At 44.7% G+C, this 26,577-nt stretch overlaps 1 protein-coding gene across 1 annotated transcript; it reads right to left on the reverse strand.

The window, feature by feature from the left end:
* Positions 1 to 26,063, reverse strand: LOC138193509 (nucleolar protein 4-like). Its single transcript, XM_069141615.1, has 11 exons — positions 25,410 to 26,063; positions 16,907 to 17,062; positions 13,828 to 13,939; positions 12,411 to 12,520; positions 9,813 to 9,954; positions 8,727 to 9,019; positions 8,449 to 8,634; positions 7,763 to 7,951; positions 7,530 to 7,649; positions 7,194 to 7,383; positions 1 to 5,726 (listed from the first exon to the last, which is right to left on the reverse strand). The coding sequence occupies exons 1-11, from the start codon at positions 25,749 to 25,751 to the stop codon at positions 5,509 to 5,511; spliced, it is 2,058 nt and encodes a 685-aa protein (XP_068997716.1). The 5' UTR covers positions 25,752 to 26,063; the 3' UTR covers positions 1 to 5,508.
* Positions 26,064 to 26,577: the final 514 nt, after the last annotated feature.

The raw sequence follows: 26,577 nt of genomic DNA on the forward strand, positions 1-26,577 counted from the left end.
GATAGCTCATCGCACTATTTTATTCAATTACTGACATCTCAGGAGAAGAGGAGAGCCTTGCAACTCTGCTGTTGGTAAACCACTGGTGTTTTTTTGCTTTTTTTTTACTCTTTTTTTTTTTTTTTTCCATAGCGTTGATGCAACACTGAAAAAGCGCTATTTCCAAACAAACACAGGTCCCTCATTAGTGATATGTAAGAGGCAGAGAGAATCTCACCTGGACAGTTTTGCATGAAACATACAAATGAAACAGGTTCAACCTTTTCTTTTGTCTTTTTGTAGTTTCACATATAATAATAAATATCCATACCTATAAACACTCCAAAAAAAAAAATCAAAATATTAAGTCACAGGTACTGGAAAAAGCTCCACTTTTAAATCACAATGATAAATGTACAAAACAATAGACATCTCATATAAATGTTAATGGTTTTCGTTAAGAGACTTAAATCTCATTTCAGAAGAAATCAGTGGATAAAAACTAAACTTGGAGATTCAGTATTTCCTGAGGTTTATGGGTTCCCCTTAAAAGGCCAGGAGAGGGGAATGGCTTTTATGTTACCGAGGAGATATTACAACAGGTCAAAGTGTACCTTTCAGGGCACCAGTGGGGTTAAGGACAAGGAGTTTTCCCTGACAACACGGCCAGGATATTAAAAGATTATGAGCACTTAATGTAGTATAATAAATGTACCTTTACGCCCCACCGTTCTCCATTTAGGCCACAATAGTATTTCAAAACAGTTGATTAAAGTAGTCTTAATCCTTAGTAAAACTTTGCTGGTCCACTTTGAGAAGTTGTGAAGCTCCCTTGTACTTAATATTACCTTTTAAAATGCTGGAAGCCACCACAACGCCGAGCCGACCACAGCCAGTTGTCACGGCACACTCTGACCATGTGACCGAGTCGTCAAAGAGGTCACGTCTGCAGTTGATGCAATGAAACAACAGAAAGGAAAATATCTGGGCAAATGTACACAGATTAGGGGAAAGATAAGGTGAGGAAAAAGAAAAAGAAGAAAAAAAAAAAATCGCCTGAATAAAACAGAAAAAAACCAAAGTATTCTGAAAAACTGTACATGTAAACATCACACTTTCACTGAGTCCAAAACCAGAGGGGAAAATACAAAGCTTCACACAGGTTTACAGTACAACCCCCTGCACAGAGCTACAGTCTCTGATCAGTGCAGGAGAGGCAACAATTGAAATAATATAAATAACAATAGAAGTAATACAGACCACCACCAAATGATAAGTTAAAACAGGCAAAGGCTAAAACCACTTTGATTTTTTTTTTTTTTAAACAGTGCTGTACCCACAGAAAAAAGAAAGGTTTAAAACATCTTTTATCACTCTTTGTACAGCTATACAGTACATTTATCTGACCACTTTAGCAATCCACAAGCTACCAGGGCATTTTTAATCAACACCAATAGAATACATTGTCCAGTCAATACAAAGAGAAAATCCATTGGGCATCATTAGGAAAAAACAAAACAAAACAACAACATGACAACAAGTGGTTGCCGTTGATCACAGTAACTCCAGCACACAGCTAAAATGGTGCTCAGCGTCGACTTGAGACAGAACATCGATCTGCAAGCACATGTTTGGTTGTGAAAATGGGACAAGATTTCAACTCTTCAACCGAGTTCAACGTGAAGTGTAAGAGGATCCGCTATGGCTACAGTAACAAACGAGCAGGTTGGAGGAGACGAGGAAGACATGTGTGAGGACAGGCGTCCCACGTACATCTACGATTACGTCTGTTTGTGCGCGGAGGGGCGTTTCATAAAGCAACATGGAGCAAGTTGGGCGTATTTCAGCAAGGTGGAAAAGTCTGTTTTAAGTCTGACTTGAACAATTGAAGTCCTCTTTTAGCTCTTTTTTGTTCTCTACCAAATCCTGAGGGAAACATCAGCCTATGTAACTCCACCATATGCTCATGTCTGTCTGATGTTTGCTGCTGAACAGATAGTTTTCTGTGGTTTTTGTTTCTTTTAGAAATTTTAATTGAAAACAGCTGTCTGATGCAGCTTAAAAAGCCACTTTGAGGCAGGTAAGTTGTAGTTGGACAGTTAAACAATGACCTGAAACTCACTATAAATCTGAGAGGAGCTTCAGATTTGGGCCATAATTTTCTGTTGGCTTTTATATTGTCACATTAATTTCACGTCATGTCTCAAAACATACTAATCGTCTCGCTCTACAATACATTTCTATATAAACAGTTGGTTAAGAGTATGTTGCTTCCGATACATCAATATTTATATAATAAATTTCAAAAAAGGATTACACAAAGAAACTTCAATCTGTTCTCATTCTCAGGGTGTTAAATACGACACACAAAGTGCGCTTCGGCCTCGGCATGCTGACCACCTGGGTGATGTGGAACAAACACAGCGCTTTAATTACACTAACGTAATGTAAGTATTTTACTTGATGTGCCATACTTACGTCAAGATTTGACTCAAACCACGATTTTCTGCTAAACCTAACCACGAGGGTTTTGGTGCTTAAGCGTAAGGCACCTTGTGTGTATGAACGATACACCAGCTGGCTGTGAGTAAACGGCAGTGTTGGACACCCTGGGATGAGGACAGGTTGGAAATGTACTTTTTGCCAGATTTAAACTCTTAATGTCGTTACTTGAATCAAAGCAGAGCAACAGACTGTGCTGACAAGTTTACCTTTACTTTATAGCATTTTGATTTGTTGCTGTAATATCTTTATTGTGTTGCTTTTTCTCAACAGACGCTGCTCCTGTACCCCCAATTTCTTCACTGAGAACTAATAAAAACGACGCCCGACGTCTCAGACGCTCAAACCTATGAAACAAATCTATCCGCGTTCGGTTTGTCAGACTAATGTAACACAGACTTTGCCACAACAAGCTCTGCTTCTCTGAGCCTCCGTTATGAAACCCCCCTCATCATGCACACTGATCACTGATGAGTTCAACCTGAGCTCCGATAAAGGAGCCGGTATTATTTTCTAGATTAAAACTGCCTCTGATTGTGAGTCGTGTCAAATTGTCCTTTGTCATAATCAGTTCTCTGTATGTTCGAACCGAAGCTGATACTCCAAATGAGGTAAAGACACACTCAAATCACTGTGTTGGGTTACCTTAATCCTGAGCTATAAAGTGCTTCCAAACTTGCAATAGATAATAGAATTTAAATGTAAATGCGATGCAGCCCAATCATGGCATGGTAATGAAATGTGAAATGGTCATTTCGGACATGCACGTCCAACTCTAGACTGGCCTGGTGGTGGTGAGAAACTAATGACGGACGGATTAATGATACATTTGATAAGATCTGCGATAAATACAGAAATATATCTCTCTAAACTTTGACAAATCAATAAGGTGCGAGCCACTTTCTGGCTGCTTGAAGAGTCATTGTCATTGTTTGGAATGTTTCAGCCGACTGAATTAAATCTTCACAGATTGATGTTGTACAAACTGGGTCACTCCACTTACACACAAACAGAAACACACACTGTCAACACCAACACTTATATCATCAACAACAAAAAGGGAAAACAAAAAATTAAACACACTTACACAACTGTTTTTGTGCCGAGTGATTCACCATTAAAAGTTGTGAGACTGTGCTCTAGATCTGCTTTGAGTACTCTTGCGTGTCCTCAGACCACACATACGCACACGCGCACACACACGCACACACACACACACACATGCACACACACATGCACACACACACACCATAGCAGAAAGCTGGGTGAGTAAACTGTGATGCGATCACATCTTTTTCAAAGATTGTCTCTTGCTTCTTTTCAAACAGTGTGTTTTCAGACGTTGTGTGAATGAGGAAAAGTGGAGACGTGATTCAGGGTTTGAAACCGCTGAGGTCGGAGCGGGACGACACGGACGGACGGACGACACGGACGGACGGATGGACGAGGGAATTTCTTTTGTCTGAGCAGCTCACACTGCATCCAGTACGCTGCATTCACGTGACTGTCAGTACAGTAATGGATGCATGCGAGCTCTATGTGCACTTTTTAATAAATCTTCAAGAATACTCACGGAACATTTCCTTCACAGAAATAACCCCAAATCACTTTAAAGTAAAAAAAAAAAAAAGTAAAAAAAAAAAAAAAAGACGTGCAACATTAAGTCTCATTTTTCTGCCAGGTCCCATTTCCTTTTTGTCACTACAGAGGACTGATCCCGATACAGGAAATTGCCTCAGTCATGAGGTTAGCGATAAAGATCAGTATTCACAACAAACAACAACATTGAAATTGGCTACAATGCTGCATGAGATATCATTTCTTTTTTTTCTTTTTTTTTTTAACAACTTGACAGTCACAACAGGAGAGGATTGTGATGAAGTTGTACCCTCTTAAAACGCCTTAAAATGCTTCAGCAGGTCATTTCAGTAAGCACACCATTACTGAGTATATTCAATATTGCACCTTTTTCCAAGTTTCCAGTTGTACTGGTCATAAACCAAGAGTCTAAACAATATATTAATCTCCTTTTGTTTGTCCCTGACAGGTGTCTGTGACCTCAATTTGCATACCCAGACTTCTTAAAAGCCTCCTTCCCTTTAGGTAATGAGAAACTGCCCGTGATAGAAATATTCATAATAAAATAAGTGAAAATAAAGTCGCGCTGGGTGATGAGTCTTTGTCTCTTAGTAACCACATGCCTAAGTGTCCGGAAACTGAGCACAACCGAGGTATCATTTCGACCGAACATTGATGGATCTGTTCCTGTCAGACTTTTACAGGTGAGAACTGTCAAACTCTGTCATGTTGTTGTTTTACTTTCCCTACTTTTTTGTGTTTGTTTTTTTGCGTGTCTGTGAGTCAGCACATCCGACAGCAGCTGTTGAGGTTAACAGGTCAGTGGCGGGCTGCCACGTCTTTTAGCAGCGATTCATCTCCGGTCTATCTCATTTAGAAATGACTCGATTCAGACGACGCGATAGGATCCTGCCACTGTACAGCATATTTTGCATGAATGTAAAAATAGAGACGTCATGCTGCTGCTATTCCACAATTCATTTGTCCCAAACATCTGCGCAAAAGAGCTGATTTGGCTTCCCGGTGGTTAATCTAATCCAACACCTCAGTCTGTGTCCCAGTGCACATCGTTTTCTCACATAGATCATCGCTTCCTGAGACGAATGGAGGTTCAGGTGGTAAAATGAACTGAATGGGATGAATGGCTACAGATAACAGGGCACTAAGGTCAAAGTGAACCAAATGCATAAATAAACATTTTGTCAGCCTGTGATATGTTGTGGCCCGTCCGAATACAGAAACGTGTGGGAATAAGTAAAGGTAACGTACCTACAGGACCCACTGTGCGCCGCAGCATCACTCGTGTGCAACTGTGTCTTTGTTACGTGAAAGTCTGCCCAAACGTGTGTGACAGAGATGGACAGGCCGAGGTGGAGAGGGTGTAGGAGGGAGGGGGTGAGGAGGAGGAGGAGGAGGAGGAGGAGGGCGTTGGCACGGTTTGGCTCGGACTCAGTTCTGCTGCAGGATCAGGTTTTCCAGCTCGTCTGCTGAGCGGAGCAAGAAGGCCGCCGACTCCCGGTACCCCGCGATAAGCTGCCTCACCGCTGTCACCTCCGGAGGGCTGAGCTGGGCCGAAGCGCCGCCGCCGCCGCCTCCCTGACCATGACTGTTGGAGCTGGAGGAGGTGGAGTTGGGCGCGACGGACTTCATACTCAGATCTGTGGGACCTGTGGGGGAAACCAAGTGGATTTAAGGAACACAGCAACAGCTTTACCATGAAAAATGTCTTTATGTTTGGACATCAGAGTAAATGCATCAGCACTGTCCTACAGAGGAGCTCTGTATCCCGAAGGAACATAGAGTTCTACACACAAAAATTACAAAAAAACATCCTCTCTCAATTAAATATATACTAAAGCTATATATATGACAGTTTGGTGTTGATATATCTGCTGCCTCCCCAAAGACAAAACTTCAACGATCTTGTTGCTGAAATGCTGCTGTGAAACATTTAAACTCAATGAAATACTGAAACTGCTGGCGCTGTAGTTGCTGAGGAGACAATTTATGTGCAAGCACTAAAATAAGATGAAGTAAATATGAACACGGACAGTTGTGGGACTTGTGGGAAGACAAAAGGCAGGAAAGTGTCAAATGTAAGCTTGAAGGGGAAATCTGAATTGAAGAGGTGAAATAAAAGAAGGAAATGATGAAAACGTAAGTTGAAAACTGCTGATGTGTTCTGTGGAGTCTGAAAGAGACAACGTTTCTTTAAAAAAGACGGAGCTGTTGCATTTTGTAAATGAGCAACACCCTAGATTACAGCCTGAAATCCAAATTAAAAATGTTAGTGTGCGTACCAACACATACTGTACCTCTAGGCATGGAGAACAAAGATGCAACGTTTAAAGAAGAAGGGAGGATCAGTCACTACTATATATGACTAAACCCTGGAAACGTGTTATATTTCAATTTTGTATTCCTTGGATGGAAAAGATAGGCAGACGTAAAGCTGCAAACAAGTGCTCTCCATTTCGAGGTTTCTTAATGCAGATCAAAAGCAATTAGAAGGGAAATTGCTTACATGTAATTTCCAAATTCTCATGTACATGCTAACAGCCTGTAGAGGCTAATCTTGCAGGTTGCAGGTTTTGCATGTTGATCACAGGCAGAGGAACCAGCCATTATAAGAGTTCATAAACCAGCTGTGATTGTCCTTCTGCCAGTACCAAAGTAAAATCAAAATGTCCCATATAGTATATAATAAGTACACTAAACACATAAAGAAACGATATTTCTACTGGCTATCCTCATTGTGTTGCCGTCTAGACCTGCAGTGTTGATAAATCACAGCATATATGTATCAGTTGGTACTGTGTTTTAGTCCAATAACGTACACAGTTAATTTGTATTAATTACACTTAATGTTTCGGGCTGTAATCTTAATTACATTTTTCAGCCCTATGAGATCCAAAAAAATAAGATGGATACCTCAAAACCCGCACAGATAAAAACTGCTATTGGTGCATACAGTAAACCTCCACAGCTGCGTAAGTAAATATTAATTCCTGTGTACCGATCCTTTAATCACACGAGCAGCGTGTTAAATCTAATTTTCTTTTAAACACCCGGCATTACCATGTCTCTTTTGAACCTCATCATTTCATTGCTCCAGACAGATAAAGGCGACTCACCGTTGGTTTGTGCAGCACCAGAGTTCTGCTGGTTGCTGGCGACGGTCCCGTAACCCCGCAGGTTGTAGTTGAGGCCTCCGTTGGTGTAGAGCTGGTCTTGGGCAAAAGCTGCACTGGAAATGGCGAACGCTGACGGGGCTACAGAGGCCGGGTCTCTCGAGTTGGTTTTGTCAGCAGAGGCGGGCTCGTCCTGCGAAAAGTGAAACGTTTTCTTGTTTGGGCAGAATATCGGCGTTTATGTTGTGCGGTTTGCTGTTAATGATGCGTAGCCAGCCGAGCACATTCCCCAAAACCCTGCTGGGCAGATTCACAAACACCAACTGCCAAGACATTTACCGCTGCTTGGTAGACATCGAGCCGCATCCTCTTGGCAGCATTTCGGGTTTCGCTCTCGCAGGCGGCAGCGAGGATGTTCTCAGCCATGGCAGAGGTGAGGTGAGGAGGCGTTGGTCGTATCTGGCAGCAGGTCAGCGAGAGTTTTGCATCACAAATGTGAATATTTTGAGCTGATTTATGAGTCAATGTTGGAATTATTCAGAAAACATTTTTTGACCGGGGGCGCTTAGTACCTCAAAACCGCCTTTTTTCATGCGGCGACAGGATTTGAGGTAGGTGCGGATGCGCTTGCGGGAGCGCTCCTGGAACTCTGGGAACTGGCGGCTACACGACTCGATGATGGCCTGGATCTTCTCCTTGGGCTGTTTGGAGATGGGCACCATGCGGTCCAGATTCTCATCCACGAACAGACGCACAAACATCTGACGGAGACGGAGAGAGGGGGAGGGGAGAGAGGGGATGTAGAGCAGAAAAATGTAGGGGGGAGGGAGGGTAGGAGGGAGGGAGGGGGGGGGGGGGGGAGTGTGTGAGAGTGGAAACAAAAGAGAGGAAAGGGAAGCCAGAAGGGAGGAGAGGATAACAAGGGAGGGGGAGGTGATGAAAACAGGAGTGATGAAAATGGAGTCAATATTTCTGGTGTTTGCTTCTTCACTCATGTTTGCATTTTTGTAATTCTACACTTCTGCTGGTTTCTTTCAGACTCAGAAATGCACAAGGATAAATTGCCGTGCTTGAAATAAGTTTGGATGTGAGAATTTGTTCTCTTCTTTGGTATTTATAAGGATAATATCTGCACAAAGTGTAAATACATGATTTAACAGCTGGGCTGGAGGCTGATGTCCGTAAATAACAACAGCACTGCGCCGTATTCTCCCTCTCCGTGTTTACTTCTGCTGCTACACTTTGACCGGTCACTCACATTGAAGGCTTTGAGTCTCTCGGGGTCCATTCCCTCGGCATCGTTGATCTTGTCACTGTCGTCGTGGTCATCGTGATCGTCGTCATCGTCGTCAATGATCTGTGCCCGACCGGAGGTCAAGTCCTCGGCGCTCATGCTCAATTCAGTTTTCACAGAGTCATAACTTCCTGAGCTGTAAGGAGGGGACTGAAACGACGCAGAAACACACAAAATGCCATAAGTAAAGATTATAGACGAAGACCAGGCGGATCAATCGGGAGCCAGGTTCCTGTCGTTACCTTGTTGGCGTACTCCGTTTTGATGGGGTACTTCCTGTTGGGGTCTGCGGGGTAGAAGTTTGGCGGCGAGCTCCCCGTCTGCAGCAGTCTGTCGCTCAGGTTGACCGGCTGCTGGTCCTCTGAGGAGGACGAGGACGAGGTGGTGCTGAAGTCCAGGGGGGCGCTGAGCCCGTTCTCTGTCACCTCCCCATAAGAGGCCCCACCATCTGGGGGGTTCCCACCCGCGGGCAGCACCTCCGGGGAGGTCAGGGCCGGCAGTCCGTTGGCGCTGCCGCTCTCCGAGGAGTCATCATCTGGAGGAGGGGGAGCGAAGAGGACGGAGAGGCGGAGATGAGCAGTGCGGATGTTTGTCATCATTTAGCATGAATGTCTGTTTGTTTACTACAGCAAACATGATTTCAGACTTCACGACAGAGTGGGTGTGTTACAGGGGGAGGGGACTTCCTGCCTCTTCCCGCATTTTGAAATTGTGAAGGAAGTGTGTATTGGGGTCAACTGTCAAGACAAATAAAAGTTACAGCAAAAGGAGGGAATCTTTGTAGTTTTTACAGCAGAGAGAGAAAGATACGAGGATGAGGAGGGGCTGGCGGGGGAAGGGAGCCTTCATCCCCTGCTGTGTGTAAATTACAGCCTTTTTAAACCAGTTCATGGCCTGATGTGACTGTGATGATCTCTACATGTGCCACACCTATGTTTACTGGAACATATCAAGCCTCCCCTTCAACAATTTGCCCCGATTTGAATGGTTTCTATAGTGATGTCTAATCTGCGATGGTTAACATCGGCCTTTGTCCTACTTCTTAAAGCTGTGAGGCCTGAAAGAGAGAGAGAGAGAGAGAGAGAGAGAGAGAGAGAGAGGGGTGCACAGCAGATTGGGCTACGTTGGTGTCCCACCCCCTGTAAGAGTGGATTTATTCGTATTAGTCCGCTAAGAACGAGGCAAGCTGCTTCCTGCATGACAGCAATCTGCACCCTCCATGTTTAACGAGAGTACCTTCGACTTTCAGATGTAAACAAAGCTGAGAGAAAAGCACGTCATATAAACAACATGCAGCACGGTGCAGACGTAGTTCAGTGGCGTCTTACCGTCCTCCTCTTTAATGGTGGCTGCTGGGTTGCTGACCCTCTCTCCGTTCGGTGGACTCGGCTCAGGCACTGCGGGCTGCTCAGCTGCGACCCATGTGGGCTCAGCATTGTTCATGTCCTCGCTGCTCACCGAACTGTCATCCTGCAGGGGGGACGGTGTGACAGGCAGAGAGCGTGAGACTCGGAAAGAAGACTGAATGAGCAGAAGGAGCGTGTGACTGCGAATCAGGATTACTTTTATTACGTCGGCTGTAAAAGGGAAATTAAACTTAATACTGACGAGATCCCCTCCTCGAGCCATTTCAGTGAGGGATAAAAATCCATTCATACGGTGTTAAAATGCATTTTTATGTTCAATGGAAGCTGATATGAAGCTTCAGTATGAGTTAGATACATAAAGTGGACCATCTTCCAAAGGTATATTGTCTTTAATGCCTTTTAGTGTTTTTTCCTTTGTTGACGTTGCAGACAGAAAGGAAGGGCTCATATTTGCTTCAGCTGCACTTGTTTTTGCAGGATGATGGTTGTAAACTTTGTCTCCCATCACTTCCACAGACATTTATTTCGCAAGGGCTCTCATTGTGCGGCCAGGAGGAACAATTACAGCAACCAATCCTGCTTTAGAGGTGCATTTAAGACTTTAAAAACAGTGAAGCCAACCTTTAATGAAGATTTTTTTTTTTTTTTATATATAAAACATGGTGACGTCAAACAGAGGAACTGCACGAGCATCTCTGTTAACTACTATGTTTCTTGGAGCTCCGCTATTTTTAATAGTAGAGACCCTGAGCATGAGTAAAGCACAGGGGGACAGATAAGCAAAAGAGGACCTGAATAATCCCACAAACTATTTAAAACGCTGTCCTGAGCTTTGGCTTTAAACTACATTTGAATTACATTCACAACTCAGTCCAGAGCTGAGCTCCACAGAGCGACCTGGGCCGGTCGACTTCATGCTAACATGAATCACCTGCATGCACGCCGTCACGTGTCAGCTGGCATCTCACTCAGAGAGAGCACGACGACCACTGTGAGATGAGAACCGAGCAGAAAGGCATCTCGTCATCTCATTGCCCCCACACGAGCACACAAATAGGCCTAAACTCCAGGGAATACGCATGGGTCCCTTTGTAAAGGGGGTGTGGACGACCAAAATGCTCAGTGACAGCTCTATTAGGTACCAAGTGAGCCATGTTGCATTAAAGAGAGAGAGAGAGGGGGAGAAGAGAGACAGTCTCTAATTACAACGTTTCCAAATAGTTGGAACTGTTGAATGATTGATGTCTCTGTTTTACAAAAATATATAATTGAGAGACGAGGAGGGTCTACTTTAAAAAAAAATTGAGGCCCAGTTCATGAAATGATTGACTTTACAAAAAAAAAAAAAAAATCACAGCAAAGCACTCAGATATCTAAAAAATAGATTCTAAGGTAAAAATATCTGCAGTTATTTTCATAAACAATTAATACTATTTCAAAATTTTCTGTAGTTTAAGCTTCTCATTCATGAATATTTGCCATTTTGATTTGTCTTATGCTGCACTAAGATTAATTTTCTTTGGGAGTATAAGGACAAAAACTCTGAAAAATGACACAAAGCAAAATATTTCTGGTAACTTACCAACTAAATGATTAATAGATCATGTTTGTGTTTGCATAACTAGGCCAGTATCCACTTAAGCTGAATGACCATAATAAAACTGCATAACAGTGAGAATATTCTGGTTAAAAAAGGACAAAAAAGAAACGTGATTTCAGCACTTCTCCTTCAACCATCATGTTTGCAGTTGATTTCTTTACTAAAAACTAAGTCAGAGCTGACTTGTAAGAATCTCCAAACTTCTGCAAAACAACACGCCGACAGCTGAGAAGCGAAGCGGCAGCAGACTAAACACACACCCGTGAATTTACTTCTGATCTGCTTTTGTCAACAGAACAAACCTGCTGGATTTTGAACCAGCTGCTGCTTTGAACTCCAAACCAGAGCAGCACGCATATGGAACAAATTACTACAAGTCTCCTACAACACTGAAGTAACCCCTGTGTGATGGATAATTATTAAATTATTGGCCTGTTCATAGTCAGTCGGTGCACAGATGCGGCCAACAGCCTGAGCATTTGTTATCTTGTACTCACCCGCGATTCACAGTCTGGGTCATTGTTCCGGATAATCCTAATTATGCGTGAGTGAGGTCTACATTATCATCATCAAGTACCGCTCCCTGCACTTTAGTGGCAGCAGTTCCTGAGTGCTTCTGCCACAGCCACACATGGGAGTGGTCTCGCACATGACGTCACTCGGTTCAGAAGCTTTGTTAATCCTCGGTTCACACTGGGCTCCTCCTCCCAGCAGGGGGCCTGCTCCGATTGTTTAAAAACTAATTAAGAGTTGAGAGGAAGGACGCCCTATTTTGCCTGCACAAAGCGTCTTCCCCCACAGCTTCAAAAGAAAACAATCACATGACTTGTCCCATCAGTATGAATACAGTTACGGTGAATGAGGAGATTTTAACAGTGGCAGACTTTTCTAATTAATCAGGGCAGCTTGAATTTATGTCCACACTTCATAAATATCCACTTGCAGAGAGAGGCACTTACCCTTTCAGTGGCAGTCATGCACTGCAGTTTCATTTGTTTCAGGTAGGTGGCAGTAAGAGGCATGTTGTAATCGATGAGGTCCGGGACCAGCGAGGTCGGTCTGTCATTTTCTGACCAAAAAAAACCCAAAAAACATACAAATTAGTGCCTAATAAATGTAGAGACAAGCAGATGATTCAAAGTAACACCACATTTACTCTGCATTTCACCTGAGAATAAACTTTGAGGTTGTTTACTTGAATATTTCCATTTAATTCTTCTTAATCCACAGTAGGCTATAAAGAACCAAGCATTTACTGAAACATGTTTATTGAAACATCACTCTGGCTTTAGATTGTTTTGTTTTTTTTTGCTAAAACCTCTACTTAAATATATTTCATGAAGGTAAATTTTGAATGCAGGACTTTAACTAGTGAAAAAAATATTTGTATATAGTGCTATTTATGAAGTAAAAGATTTGAGCACTTAAAATTTAAGGCAAGTTCTGTATTCTCTTTTTCTATGAGTGGATTAATGGACGTTTATTCACTGTGGACATTGGAGACAATTATATCCTCAGAAAGTTTATGTCACACTGAATCAAAAAGTATGTGTTTCATGTCTGTTTGTTGAGATTTTATTTAGTAATGACTTTGACAGGAAGTGCATTTGGTGCAAATTGTAGGACAAATCAGCCACAATAATAATAATAATAAAAAACAACTTCCTGTTTTGTGTGTTACTTTTCCTCCTTTATTTGATTCTTCTGTAAAAAAAGATCTGAAAAGATCTGAGCTGATCACACAGACTAGTTCTTTAAGAAACGTTTTAATATCCTGCAGTCGGCTGAAATCCAAACCTCTGCTATACGTAACACCTGAAATCAAACAATGTGTTCTGGCAGCTGTCTGCAGTCTCCAGTCCGACCACTAGAGGAACTCTGGGACCATTTTTATAGGCTCCACCATAGGGGGCTCCACACAATCCCAGAGAACCGGCCCTCTTGAGTCTTTGTTACATCATGTTGGTGATGGATGAACACATATGTTTTATTAATGAGGCTTCAATTCAGAAAACTCTTCAAAAGTAAAAACACCTCAGATCACATCGGCTCATATTTAGTGTGTGACAGGACAATGGAGAACTTAGTGCCTGTTATTCACAAGAAAAAACACCAACATCTCTATCTCACGTGACAAAAAAAAATAAAAAAAATCAATATTCCTATGAATGACAACACAAATATCTGCCTGTTGTAGTGAAAAATTGATTGGTTCGTACCGTCTCCTGCAATGAAGTAATTAATCCTTTTCCATGTCATGTATGTCAAAGGATGTGAGCATTAACAACTCTTAAAGGTTGATCTCAAAAATAGACTATCAGTTAATGATGTCTGCAGAATGAAGGAGCCGGCTGCGGGTCGGATGTGTGGCTTTACCTTTGAACTCCGCGGTGCTGGGGTTAATGTGCATCCTCTTCTGACACTCTCCACAGCTCATTAGGAACCGAGTCACCGCCTCTCTGGGCAGGAAGGCGTAGGTCTCTGCTATCTGTGCCGGGGGGAAGTGAGCAGAGGACACTGGGTTATGGCAAGAAATGGCAGCAGATTTGGCTCAGGCTGTGGCTGAACTCAAGCGGCGTGCAGGTATTTTATTTTGTATTGTGCCGCGGCACGTGTGAAAGTTTGGGGTCAGTGATTATGTGTTATCTCGACATGGCACGAGGAGGAATCCTCCCTCTGGGCGATCGCTGGTGCTTTTGCATGGCCTAATTCCAGCTGCAGCTCTCCACATACTCCTGCTTTGATACCTCAACACACAAGTGTGGTTCAAATCTTTTCCCGTTTCCTTTCTCTTCCCGCTCTCTCAGGTGCAGCCGGCTAACATCCACACACCTCTCTCTCTCTCTCTCTCTCTCTCTCTCTCTCTGGCGCTCGGCCTTCCCTCCTCTTGTTTGTCTCCACTGCTATGCCACCCTCCTCTCCTCGACCCCCTCTGGCGTTTCCCTGTAAAATGCGACCTTCACGTGACCATGGAGAGGCAGTGGGGGTGCCCACCATCCCCCTTTGCCCACCAACCCCTCCCCCCCCTCCCCTCCCCACCCCACCCTCACCCGTCATGGCCCCTTGAGGCAGCTGAGAGGGAAAGGCCACCCAGAGGAGCGTACACCTCCCAGAAGGCCACAGTGACAGTTCCATATTATGCCCTGCCCCAGTGATGCTGCCTCCTCAAAAGGGTAAACTCTATGAGACGTGACAGGACCTCTCTACAGGGCACGAGGAATTGGCTCTATGACTTTTTTTTTTTTTTTATTCCTAGGGTGGGAGGGTATGGGGGGTACCAAAGTCCCGCTAACCCCCCGCCACAATGCTGCGTCTGCACCTCTAAAGCTGCAAACAAAGCCCCTTGTTGTGTCAGGACACCACACACACACGACCGGAGACCACACCTCAGTCTGCCACATAAACTCTCGACTGCCTTTGTTCTTCAGACATTAATACCGTGACAAAAAAATAAAAAATAAAAATCTCTCAGGTTTGAGCACAAGTACTTTCTTTTCCTGGTAAAAGTGATTGCCTGTTCCCTTGGTAACTCCTGATGCAAAACATTATACATTATGTTCCCAGAGCTAACAAGTAGAGTAATGCTTTTCACCGACCAAACAAAAGAAAAACAACTGTCAATCACCGGCGCTCCTGACTTCAGTCACGGGGCCCTTCAACAGCTTGGGACACCTAAAAGACACCTGACCTCACTTTAGGGCCTCTCATTCTCAAATAAAATGATCACACTGGGATTATTTTAAGCCTCCTCCAGCTGTGGGCCACTTTTCACACAAAGGATGAGGACAGGTTGGCAGAATGCTGATATTTAAAGGCTCCCAAACACGATGTGTTTATTCATGCAATGTTTCCAAGAGCTTTGTGGGACAAACGTTCAGGTAAACGAAAAGCAGATTAAACAAGAGACACGGACAGAAAAATAAAAATAAAAAATCACGTCACCACCTACTCATGGCTGTATTTCTGGATATCTCTACAATGAAAACTTGTATTCTGTTTTTGAAACGGTGTCATGTAAACATTTTAAAACTAAACAAAGAGTTTGCAAACATGCAAGCAGTTCTTTTAGGCTGTGCTCGGTGCTAAATGTTAACCACAATTTGATAACAAGCTGACATTAAGCAGATTTAGCATGTTAGCATATTTTACAATTCAAACAAATCAAAGTGATGTTGAGGCTGAAAGCTTTGACCTGCTGGTGGCGCTAGAGGAAAAGTCATTGGATCACCAAAGTCAGTGGGATTCATCCTCTGGGAACCACGAGCGTTTGTACAAAATCTAATGAACCTGATTGGTTGGAAGTTCCTTATCAAGAATAACTCCTTGATATGAACCGTCTCCTTTTCAAGGGGTCCTTAACATACAGAATACGCAAACACAATCCAAGACATTCAAACAAAAGGATACAAACATTACAAGATAATAATACCATACTTGACCAAAAACAAACAAACAAACAGACAATAATACACGTAAAATAATTAGGCATACAGAAACAGGAGAACGTACTCCATAAAATAAATAAATAAATAAATAAACAAAGATGGATGATTCATAAACCATAAAAAAGCAATGATTACAGCGATATCACCAAACAACAAAAGCCACAGAGAATCGTTATCATTATAGTTATAGGTGTTATTATGGGCATTTACAACTCCTATAATAAGAAGACAGGGCATTTATGAACAAGTGAATAGATGATATGACTCCAATATTAATAGGTAAGTTATTCCGATAGGAGTGAGCTTTAAATATAAAAGCTTTAGTAGCTACTGACTTCAAAACCACAGGAACAGAAAAAAAGCTGGTAGATGGGAGTATGTTCAGGTTACCTATAAGTTCAATATGAGCTTCTTTATGTTTTATATGTTCACAGAACAACTTGTAATGATCATGTCAACATGTGATCACCTGTAACTCCTGTTAGTGGATCAATTGCTACTGATTTTTGTAAAGACGTTAATTTTCTCCAGAAGAGGAATCCTACTGAAGCTGCTGTTCCTCAGACTTCAGGTTGAAATTTGAAATTTGTCCAGAACTTTTTGACCAAATATTTGCAAACCTAATCGCATTCCCATCAGCCTCAGCACTATTTGTTCGCACACTAAACCTGGTAAATACAATTCTGACACCCTGCAAGTCGGACAAAAGAAATGTTTTTTTGGAGCTCGCAAATTTCAGTGTGTACAACTTCTCGTTTCCCTTCATGTGTAGTTTTGTGTGCTGCAGCTGAGGCCAACAGGGGCTGGATGTGCTCTCGATCCGGTTTCACACCACAGCACGGCACAACGCTCACAGATACGCACGAGACGAGAGGGAATAAAACATGATGCTTGTTCTGTTGACTTTGTACTGACTCGATTTGGCTGGTTTTCCCGTCAACCCACTCACTATCAACAAGGAGCAGCACTGATTAGCTGCACCTTGCAGGTAGCTGGCTGTGTTTACTCACCGCTTTGTAGGTCTTCTTCTGGCCCGCATGTTTGGGCGCTCTGCCGGGATCGGCGCCCATCTCCACGTGCATGGCATAGATGATGTCGAAGAAGTCCTCCACCACGGCTACACGCTTCAGGGAGGAGTTGTCTTGGGCCGAATTGCCGTCTGAACACTGAAACACAAGCAGACACAGGAGTTTAGTTGATCGGCCCGGCCTCAGGCTCACAGAGATAACTTGTGTGTGTCAACTAAGATCATTGATATTAAAGCTGCAAATGGAGGATCACATGAGTCATGTGATTGCAGACAGTCAAACACACTGCACATTGTCCTCACCAGCATTGCAAAAAAATAAAAAGCTGAAACAAGCTGCTTTGTTCTGTAGAGCTCACTTCCTGCAGTCTTTAAAATTCCCCTTTAAGTGTAGAAGTCTCGGCCCCGGCCGGGTCGGCAACCATCACTTCATCTTTGCTATGTTTAAAAATAACACGGTACGAGACCAACAGTCCCTCCTACCACCACCTCTAGCAGCCATCCTGCCTCCCGTACTGCTGACCCCGTCGCCATAGAAACTACCACTGATTTCTCTCGGGCAGGTGTGCTGGGCAAAGGGTCATGTGACACACCACAGAAGTAGGATCGCCAGGACAACGGCCTCCATCCACAGCACCACATGGGGCTTTCCTCTCCTTTCTCCCTCTATCTCTTCCTCTAACTCTTTCATGGCCTCGTTGCCTTCGTGCAATCAACACTTTGCATTTTCCTACCAGATCTTATCATCAGATTCCCGCACCTGCTGATATTTCAAACATAAAGTGCCCCGGCAAGCATAAAATGGAACAAATGGCTTTGGGCGTTTTAATTAGTTTTTTTACCCCGTGAAGTCCACCTCTTGCAGGCAAATATGAAACGAGCTCTGACATTTTCTGGAAATTGGGTTCTGGCCGGGGTGTGATCTTTTCTTGTTTGAGTGAGAGGAGAGTCCTGAGTTCAAAAAGTTGTCCCCCTGGCATCGAGGAATCAACCCCCCCCCCCCCTTCTCACACACACACACACACACACACACACACACACACACACCCCTCTGCTGACATTTCTGCACAGTTCCTGGGATCTGACATTTCATTTTCTTGTTTTCCCCCAACTGCATCCTCTCTCCTGCCTCCTGTCTTCATCCCATACCTCCGTCCCGTCTTCCCCCCTCCCCCCCCACCCCCCCCCCCCCACCTCTTCTCTCTCTTTGCGCCTGCTCTCCCAAGTGCGAGGTAATGATCGTTGCCATGGCAACTAAAACCAGCTCACAGAGCGGGTTTGTTTTAATCCGGCCCTCTCCCTTTACGCTTTTCCTCTCACTCTAGCCACTCTCCCCTGTCAGCATGGGCCGAATGTAATGATAATAAATGGAATAATAGCGATCCTCCGCCTCATCATCACAGCTGTAATCTATCGCACTTGGACGTATCATCATCTTTTCCCCCGGTGACATCACCACCACCGCCACCGCCACCACCGCCGTCGCCGCCGAAGCTGCTGCTCCTGCTGCTGCTGCTGCTGCTGCTTGGGACAATGGTGTCGGGTCCATTCACGCTGGATTTGGATAATCTCATACAACTGTGGGGTGTGCAGTGCACCCACACCGCTGCTGCATCCTCCACTGAATTCTACCACAACAAAATATCCAACATACACACTGGGTATTCTGCTGGGAGCGTTTTCTCTGACCTGAACCAAAAAAAGAAACGCATACACAACACTGCAACCCATCAGGAGCTGCTGCTTAAGTCTGAACCTGAGCCCAAACAATCATTTTCTTTATCAAATAGGGTATGAAATGTGAGAGAAATGAGCATTATAATTTCTTAGACCCCAAGATTATGTTTCCAAATGTCTTGTTTTGCCTCTCTAACATTTAAGAAACCCCAAAGATATTCAGTTTTCAGAGACGCAAACCTAAAAAAAAAAAAAAAAAAGCTGCAAATAATCACATTTAATTGGCTGGAATTAAAAAAGTGTGCTTAAAAAAAAAAAGACTACAACTACTATCAAAATCATTGCGGCTCTATGTTTGCACAGCCCTCGAGTAAAAACATGCGCTTCCTGAGACCTGAAGGCCTTCTCGGGCATTCCTGCACCAAATGAGACGTTTTACTTTCCATACACAAGTCAACAGGGAGTTAAAGATTCACCTCTAAACACAGCGTGCTTTCAGTGTGTGTTTAAGAGCAGTACATGTCTACCGGGCAGAGCTCGTAGCTGGAGCATCTCAGAGGAGAACAGCTGTTGAGCAGCGCGCTGTAGATATTTGGTCTCTTCAGCAGCGTGCCTCTTTAAAGAGCAAAGGAGACATGTCAGCATCCCTAATCGCCGACAACACTGCAAAACTCTCGCCCTCCTTCTTCTCCTTTTCCTCCTTCTCTCCATCTTTCTAATCCCGTAGGACTTTGCTCTCCCCAGTCACTGTACAACCAGCCCCCATCCCCTGCGCCTCCCCCCTGTCCCGCACCAAACCGCTCTGTTGCTAGGAGACTGGAGGGGTTGAGTCGGCTGCCCCCACCCCCGCTGGCAGTCTCTCACACACACACACACACACACACACACACACACACACGCACGCACACGCAAACGCACACACACACACACACACACACACACACATTGTAGCAGAAGAGTCACTGAGGAGAGAGAGGAGCAGTCCTACACACAGGCAGGTCAGGAGGAGGAGGAGGAGGAAGAGGAGGAGGAAGAGGAGGAGGAGGAGGTGGGGGGGAGGTTCATGGGAAGCAGCTGGGTCACAAAGACAGGCCGGCAAAGATAGAAGAGACGCATCACACAAGAAAATTAGCTCCATGGTCGAGCAGATAAACACGAGTGTCACATGCAAAAAAATGTAGCTCGGCGCTCAACTTTTAAAGTCGAGCAGCAAATAGATTTTATTTTTATAAGGTGGCCGCGCAATAAGTAGCTTAAGTGGTGGGAGTTGGGATGTGTGCTCAGGTGCTTTCTGTGTGTTTATATCTGTGCATGTGTGTGTGTGTGTGTGTGTGTGTGTGTGTGTGTGTGTGTGTGTGTGTGTGTGCGCCCAGAAAGGAGGGAGTAAAGATGGCTGTGTCAACATTACTCATGACTCAGATTATCTCACTGCAGATGTGACAACAGGTCATCTTTTAAAGTCCCATCTCCCCTCTGTAAATCTATCAACTGGCTAATGGACACGTAAATGGGACAATCCCTGTTTCTGCTGTGTGTGTGTGTGTGTGTGTGTGTGTGTGTGTGTGTGTGTGTGTGTGTGTGTGTGTGTGTGTGTGTGTGTGTGTGTGTGTGTGTGTGTGTGTCTGTGTGTGTGTCACAGAGGAGACAGCGCAAGATAAAGGTTTGTATGAGGGAAAACTGGGATAAAAGAGACTATTACCTCCTCTGTGTCCCCAATTTTTTTTTTTTTTTTTTATCTAAAGCCTCCTCCCCTTTTATTCCTTTTCTTTTCCCTATCGTCCTCTCCTCCCCGCTTCAATTCATAAAGCCCCGTCATTAAATCCACATTAGGTGCACTGAGCTCAACCTCTCTGTCCTACGTCCATGGTATATATGTATGTGTGTGTGTGTGTGTGTGTGTGTGTGTGTGTGTGTGTGTGTGTGTGTGTGTGTGTGTGTGTGTGTGTGTGCTTCTCTCTCGTACTCCCATGATGAACATTATTTGATAGAGTGTGTGACATCTCCAATATCCCACCGAGCCCGAGACACAGACGGTCCCACCGGCCCCGCAAGACTGGCACTGTTGATGCTCCAGTCACTGACTCAAAATGGTATGGAAATGACTCGCACATACATCATCACATCCCAGAGTCCATTTCGCCATTTCTGAGCTATTATCATACTGTCCCAGTTCGTTAAACGTTGGCCTTGCGAAGGTATTAAAAATGACAGTGGCGGTGTGGTAGGAAGATTATTGCCGTCTTAAAGACTCTGTGTGTGTGTGTGTGTGTGTGTGTGTGTGTGTGTGTGTGTGTGCGCGTGTGTGTGTGTGTGCATGCAGAACACAACTCAGACTATCTCCCACACAGGGGGGAGGCCCCCGGGCCAGTTAAAAATGGTGTTAATTTCTCCTCCTATGGGAAAGCAAAGAACTGTCTCTCCATGGCAACAGAGAGGGTGCTGAAGGGAGGAAACACAGAGCATGCGATCAGCGACCCCCTCTTTGTACGAGCACACATACACGCACACACCACCACATACGTGCAGTATGGATTTCGTCTCCCATTTACAGTAAGTCACAGTAACACGGCAACGTCTGAAATGACCGAATGAACACACAGGGACATAAACTTGGTTCCTTAACAGGCGTTAAATCTGACTCTCGTTTAACAAAGAGGAGTCTTTGCACTCAAACTGACACGTCACTGGAGAAGCGCTCTAAAAATGATGGAAACAAGTCAATATCCACCACAGTCGCTCAGGTAAATCCTCTGCAGCGCTTGAGACGAGAACAACTGGGCTGATTCTTGTTTTGGGCTGGGATGCATTTTGCCGTTTGAACCCAGGAGTGAGAGCCCATGTGTTGCTCCTAATAAGCGCTGCCACAGAGGGATGAAACCACCCCCCCCACCCCAAAAAAAAAAAAAAAAAAAAAAAAAAAAAAAAGGCCAGACAAAAAGCACTGGATATTCACTATGCAAAAATAACATTAATGCAAATGCTGCTGAATAATAGGGCCAGTATTCTTTTGACTCTGTGGCCCTTCCACAAAAGACAGGCTCTCAGGGGAAATGCAGACTAATTAATCAGATAATAATGATGATGTTCCTCTTCCCTTTCTGACGGCGAGGCACAAACATTCAGGGCCCATTTTCCGAGACAGATTAGGAATCGTGATTTGTTATTTCTATACGAGGTGGGGACGTCCTGAGACAAACCTTTATTTTGTAAATTGATAGCATTAATAAATCGTCCGCTCGGAGAAAAGCTCTTTGTGTGGTGGTCCTGTTTAGTTTGGTCCAGTCCTGTCACTTTAATGGCTCTACAACTAATGTTTATTTGCACTGGCAGCTATTGATTGAAGCAGCAATTCGTCAATAAAATTCCAGAAAATACTGAAAAAGCTCCAGGGTGGACTTTTATCAGAGGAAAATCCCAAAACCCAAAGACAAAACAGGAAATCGTCACATTCGAGACGCAAAAACCAGAGAAGGTTTGTTATTTTTGTTTGAAAGACGACAGCTAATCAATTATTAAAATTGTTGCCAGTGCAGCTGCAATAATTACCTGATTGACAGACAATAATCTGCAACTATTGAGATCCTCAATTAACATCTTTGACTGTTGGTAGGACAAAAGAAGACTGAAGACATCACCTGGAGCTCAGACAAACTGTGATGGACATTTGTCTCTGTTTCCTGCAGGCGTAGCTGCCAACTTTCTGGCGATCAGCTGTCAGTCATCACAGCTTCAGGTCATTCCTTTAAGTCTGATAAACTGTTAAACAGAGGTTTTGGACACATCATACAAGTTTAAACAAAGATTTACATAAGCTTATGTTTTCTGGGTTCTTAAATGACCCGAGAACCCTTCAAGCACTTTTAAAACATTGTTCGAGGTATTTCAGTGTCTGTATGTGAGAACTTGTCCACCAAAACCTATTTGTGCGAGAAATGAACAGAGATATTTACAGATTTCAGTTGGCATGGCAACAAAAAGCAACAGCTCGCAATATTTCAACATTTTCAGTACAATGCTCATGTCAGCTGAAAGGAAATGCACAGTGCGTTTAAGCGTTTCTTTTGAAATCGGCTGCACTCAGGAAGAGGCTTGTGCTCATGTTGTGTGCCATTCTGTGGTGCATCTCTCGTGCCTGTTTCTGGTCCTGCTCCCCTCCTCCTCTGTAGCGTCCTCTAATCAGGACATAATGAGAGCTAAACGAGGTTGCATCTCCACACTGAGGGCTGCCGGATTCTCCGAGCAGTGGCAGGGCGAGACAACATGAGTCGGAGGACAGAGGGTTGGACAGAAAACACAAGACAGAAAATAATTCTGTGTCCGGCTTGAAAGGAGGCATCTACGCCGGGTCTGTGCTACTGTGCCCTGCCTTTCTGTCCCGTCACACACTGAAGCCGCCTTGTATGCTTCACTGACACATAGAAGAGACCCTCTCTGTCTGCACATCAGCCACCATCCATCCCTACCCCCACCCAGCCTCCCGTCATTTAGCCCCATGCCTGCCCCCATACAGAAACTTGGCACACCCTGGGAGCAGCTGCAGCGGGGCTTCCAGTGCTCGAGCTCCAGACACGCCCCCGGCCCTGCAGCCCTGCGAGCAGCCACTGACCACTGTGTGCGTGTTTGCGTGTCACTTTTTAGACATCCTATTTATAAAGCTCACGAACACAAGCTTGAGAAAACAACATCATGCTTTCTAATACAGTCACATGCATATAAATTGGTTGATTTGTGGCTTCTGACTCATCATTAGAAGCAGCCTGTGTTGGCTGATGTTTTGTTTGTTGTTTAAATTTCCCAAGTGGAGCTGAGTCAAGGGGAGGTTTCCCCCTGCCTTATAGCTACAGAGCATGTGCACTCTTCTCCAGTAAATTGTAAACTACACTTTTTTTTTTCCTTCCAGAAACACTTGCTTTTCTCAGCCTCCTTTGGTTTAACTCAGAGTTATTTCAGCTCAGATGTTGTGAAAGGAACTTCACGGAGAACACAACAAAAAGACGATCTGAAGAATGGTATTACAGCTAATACTAGGAAAGAGGACATTTAAGAGTTTACATCAACAACAAAGGTTAAAAGCCACAAACAAAAGCTAATCAACAACACATTTGAGCCACCATCTGCACCTGCAGAGACAGATCACACCTGCCCTCTAGCCCACAGGAAACATAATATTGACCAGAGATTAGAGGAGTTTTGTGAAGGCAGTTGGCCTAAATCTAAATTGTTCATTCACACAGGTAAAACACCTGTGGAGGGATCAGTGCTATTCAGCTAAAAATGAAAGGATTCAACCTCTAATCGGGGCCAATATCTCCTCCAGCTTGTTAACACCAAATGTGTTTCTTCTTTTTGTGGTCCAGAGAGATTCTGTCCCAGCAGGGCGGGTAGAGGGTGTGGGGGGTGTGGGGTTGAGGGGGGGGGGGGGGGGGGGGGGGGGGGGTGAGACTATTCCCGAAGGCTCTTATTTAAAATGGTGGTTGTCTCCTTACTGGCACAGCAGGCCCGAAACACCATAGACGTGGGCGCGCACCCACGTGCACGCGCACAAAAAGAGCGCTGCCGGGGCACTGGCTGACAGCTCGTCATGCACATGTTTATCTTGGTAATCCGAGAAAAAAAAAAAATAACGATGCATGTTAGTGTGATGCACCTGCAACCTCAGCAGCGGGACGACGATGACCCGACTTCCATTTTACTAAAGAAACATCACCACCTATCACCCACATCCGCGTAGAAGTGAAGTCTGAGTAACTGTGGGCGTACGTCGCTATCAGTCCCGAGCAGACCCTTTTGTTTCCGCCACAGCCCCTCACGTGGTCACCAATTACGCACAGCTACCTCGCTCCCGTAAATGTACAAATTAATCTTAATATCTGTCCCTCCCGGAGACAGTTGGGTTTATAAAGGTTAATGTCGGACGTACACAATAAAATGCGGCAGAGGCAGGCTATCCTGGACTGCACAGGTGTTGCCAGAGCAACGAGTGCCTGTGAGCCGATCCGCATCCTGCCCAGGACAATGAAAAGTGGGGTGCAAACACTCAGACTGTCTGCCACAACACGAGAGCCTATTTTATGAAAAGATCAGATGTTTGAGTATTTGAGAAGCCTTTATTGGCACTCCCAGAGGAAGACACGTTAACGTGGCCGACACAGCCACAGTCCGTGTTTCTCGGTTCAGACGGGACAGTGAGGGCGCGTGTCCTTTGATGAATTGCTGACAATCAAACCCGCTGAGCCCCGCAGCAGAGAGGTGATCTGACATCTTAAGTTGGCTTTAATAACATCTAGTCCCCTCAACGGGCACACCAGAGCACCCTGACATAACCGACCCACCAACATGCCGCTGCATCCACGTGCGCGCGCACAGCATCACCATACCGGGCTACACGAGACCTGAACAGCACGGTTCAAACAAAATGTTGTGAATAGTCAATTATTTGGTGCTTTGCACCCGGCAGCGTGTCGCCGACAGGGCTTCAACCTCACTGGCGAGATGGCTATGCATGATAGACTACCTTTTACAATGGCGATTGCCAGGAGGCACCGGCGTTGCTATGGCAGCAAGGGATGAGAGTAGGGCTGTTCTGGTTGGGATGTGGACAAAGTGAGGCTTCATGAGGAAAGATGAGGGCGAGCCGGGACGACAAAGCATTACAAGTTGTCATTTTATTCATGTGACAGGTGCGTGCTTGCAGCCCGAAATAATGACAACTTATAGGTGGCAACGGGACACCTCGTGCGCGTGTACACGCACGTTCTCTATCTGTCACACACACACAAACAAAAACACACACACAACACACACTTTACCGTTGACTTGACCGGGACATATAGAACGGGTTTCCCTGGAGCCCCCTTCTTGTTGTGCTCTCCCAAAACGTTGGTCCCGACCTGAAATCCTTTAGACTTCACCCAAAATTTGAATTTGGCGTTGATGTGGCTGTTGTCGACATAAACGCCATCCGACTCGTCGTTCTGCAATAGTGTCTGCATGATTTTGTTATATTTTCGCCGGGTGACGGTCTTTGTTTTACCGGAGTCTCCATAAGTCCGGAGACACCAGTCCTGAAATTCACTGAACATCTCCGCCTCCAACACGACCGGACTCCGGCTCCTTTTGGGCGCATCCACGCACGCCTTTTTCGTTGCCATCGCTCCCCCTCTCCCTCTGTACGTCTGAACCCGTTCAAACAGCCCAGGCTAATAAAGAACAGACTTGAGCGGGTTGGTTTTCCTCCTCTCGTGCCCGCTGTCCCGCGTCCAGGAGGCTTGGTTCAGGTTTTGGGACGCTACCTCCCCGTGGTTTCCCAGTAAAAGTGAGCCGGACAGCAGCACACCTGTTTGCAGAGGAGCAGTGCTGTCCCGAACCGCAGCGGTGAAAAATGTCACTTCCTCACATCATCCGCTGAGGAGCAGAGAGGGGGGCTGTCCTATGCTGAGCGGGTATCTCCCACCTGTGCGTAAAACGCTCCACACAAGGGTAGGCTATGAAAAAAAAAAAAAAAAAAAAAAAAAAAAAAAACACAGTCCTCGCTAAACAACAAAGAACACAGACAAAAGCGTGGAAACAACCGTCACTCTCAGTTCCTATCGACCTACTTTCTAACAGCCAACACTATTTTCGGATGCGGGTTGCTCAACCCTTAAAAAAAGAAGCCCAGAAGATGCTCACAATGTGCTCATATGGCCACGTATCCGACCAACATGCGCCACCTGGGACCGTCTCTGCTCCTCACACCTGTTTGAATGGGATTTGCGCTTGCACTGTCGGCTTTTTTCTACCTCATATAAAACACAAATCCGCATTACAGTAGTAACTGGTTTAATTTGTAGCAGAGCCTGCGGTTTACAAGTAACGTTATGTTGCCCAGGAACAGAGAAAATGTCCGATTTCCAGACACGGAGGTGGAGCAGAATTTAGTTGATAAAAAAAAGCTTGATGTTTGATTCTAAAAAAACAACCTGTGATGAATATAAA

The sequence above is a fragment of the Embiotoca jacksoni genome, unplaced genomic scaffold (assembly GCF_022577435.1).
Source record: "Embiotoca jacksoni isolate LCO1_2020_lvr unplaced genomic scaffold, fEmbJac1.0.p SCAF_9, whole genome shotgun sequence".
Lineage (NCBI taxonomy): Eukaryota > Metazoa > Chordata > Actinopteri > Embiotocidae > Embiotoca > Embiotoca jacksoni.

Bases quoted from the DNA above. Each gene is read 5' to 3' on its own strand.
- LOC138193509 (XM_069141615.1), bottom strand. From the start codon at position 25,751: ATGGCAACGAAAAAGGCGTGCGTGGATGCGCCCAAAAGGAGCCGGAGT. The intron at 12,521-13,827 runs GTAAAGCCACAC...TTTTTTGGTCAG, and splicing joins CAGCACCGCGGAGTTCAAAG to AAAATGACAGACCGACCTCG. The intron at 7,384-7,529 runs GTAAATGTCTTG...CACTTTTCGCAG, and splicing joins TCGATGTCTACCAAGCAGCG to GACGAGCCCGCCTCTGCTGA.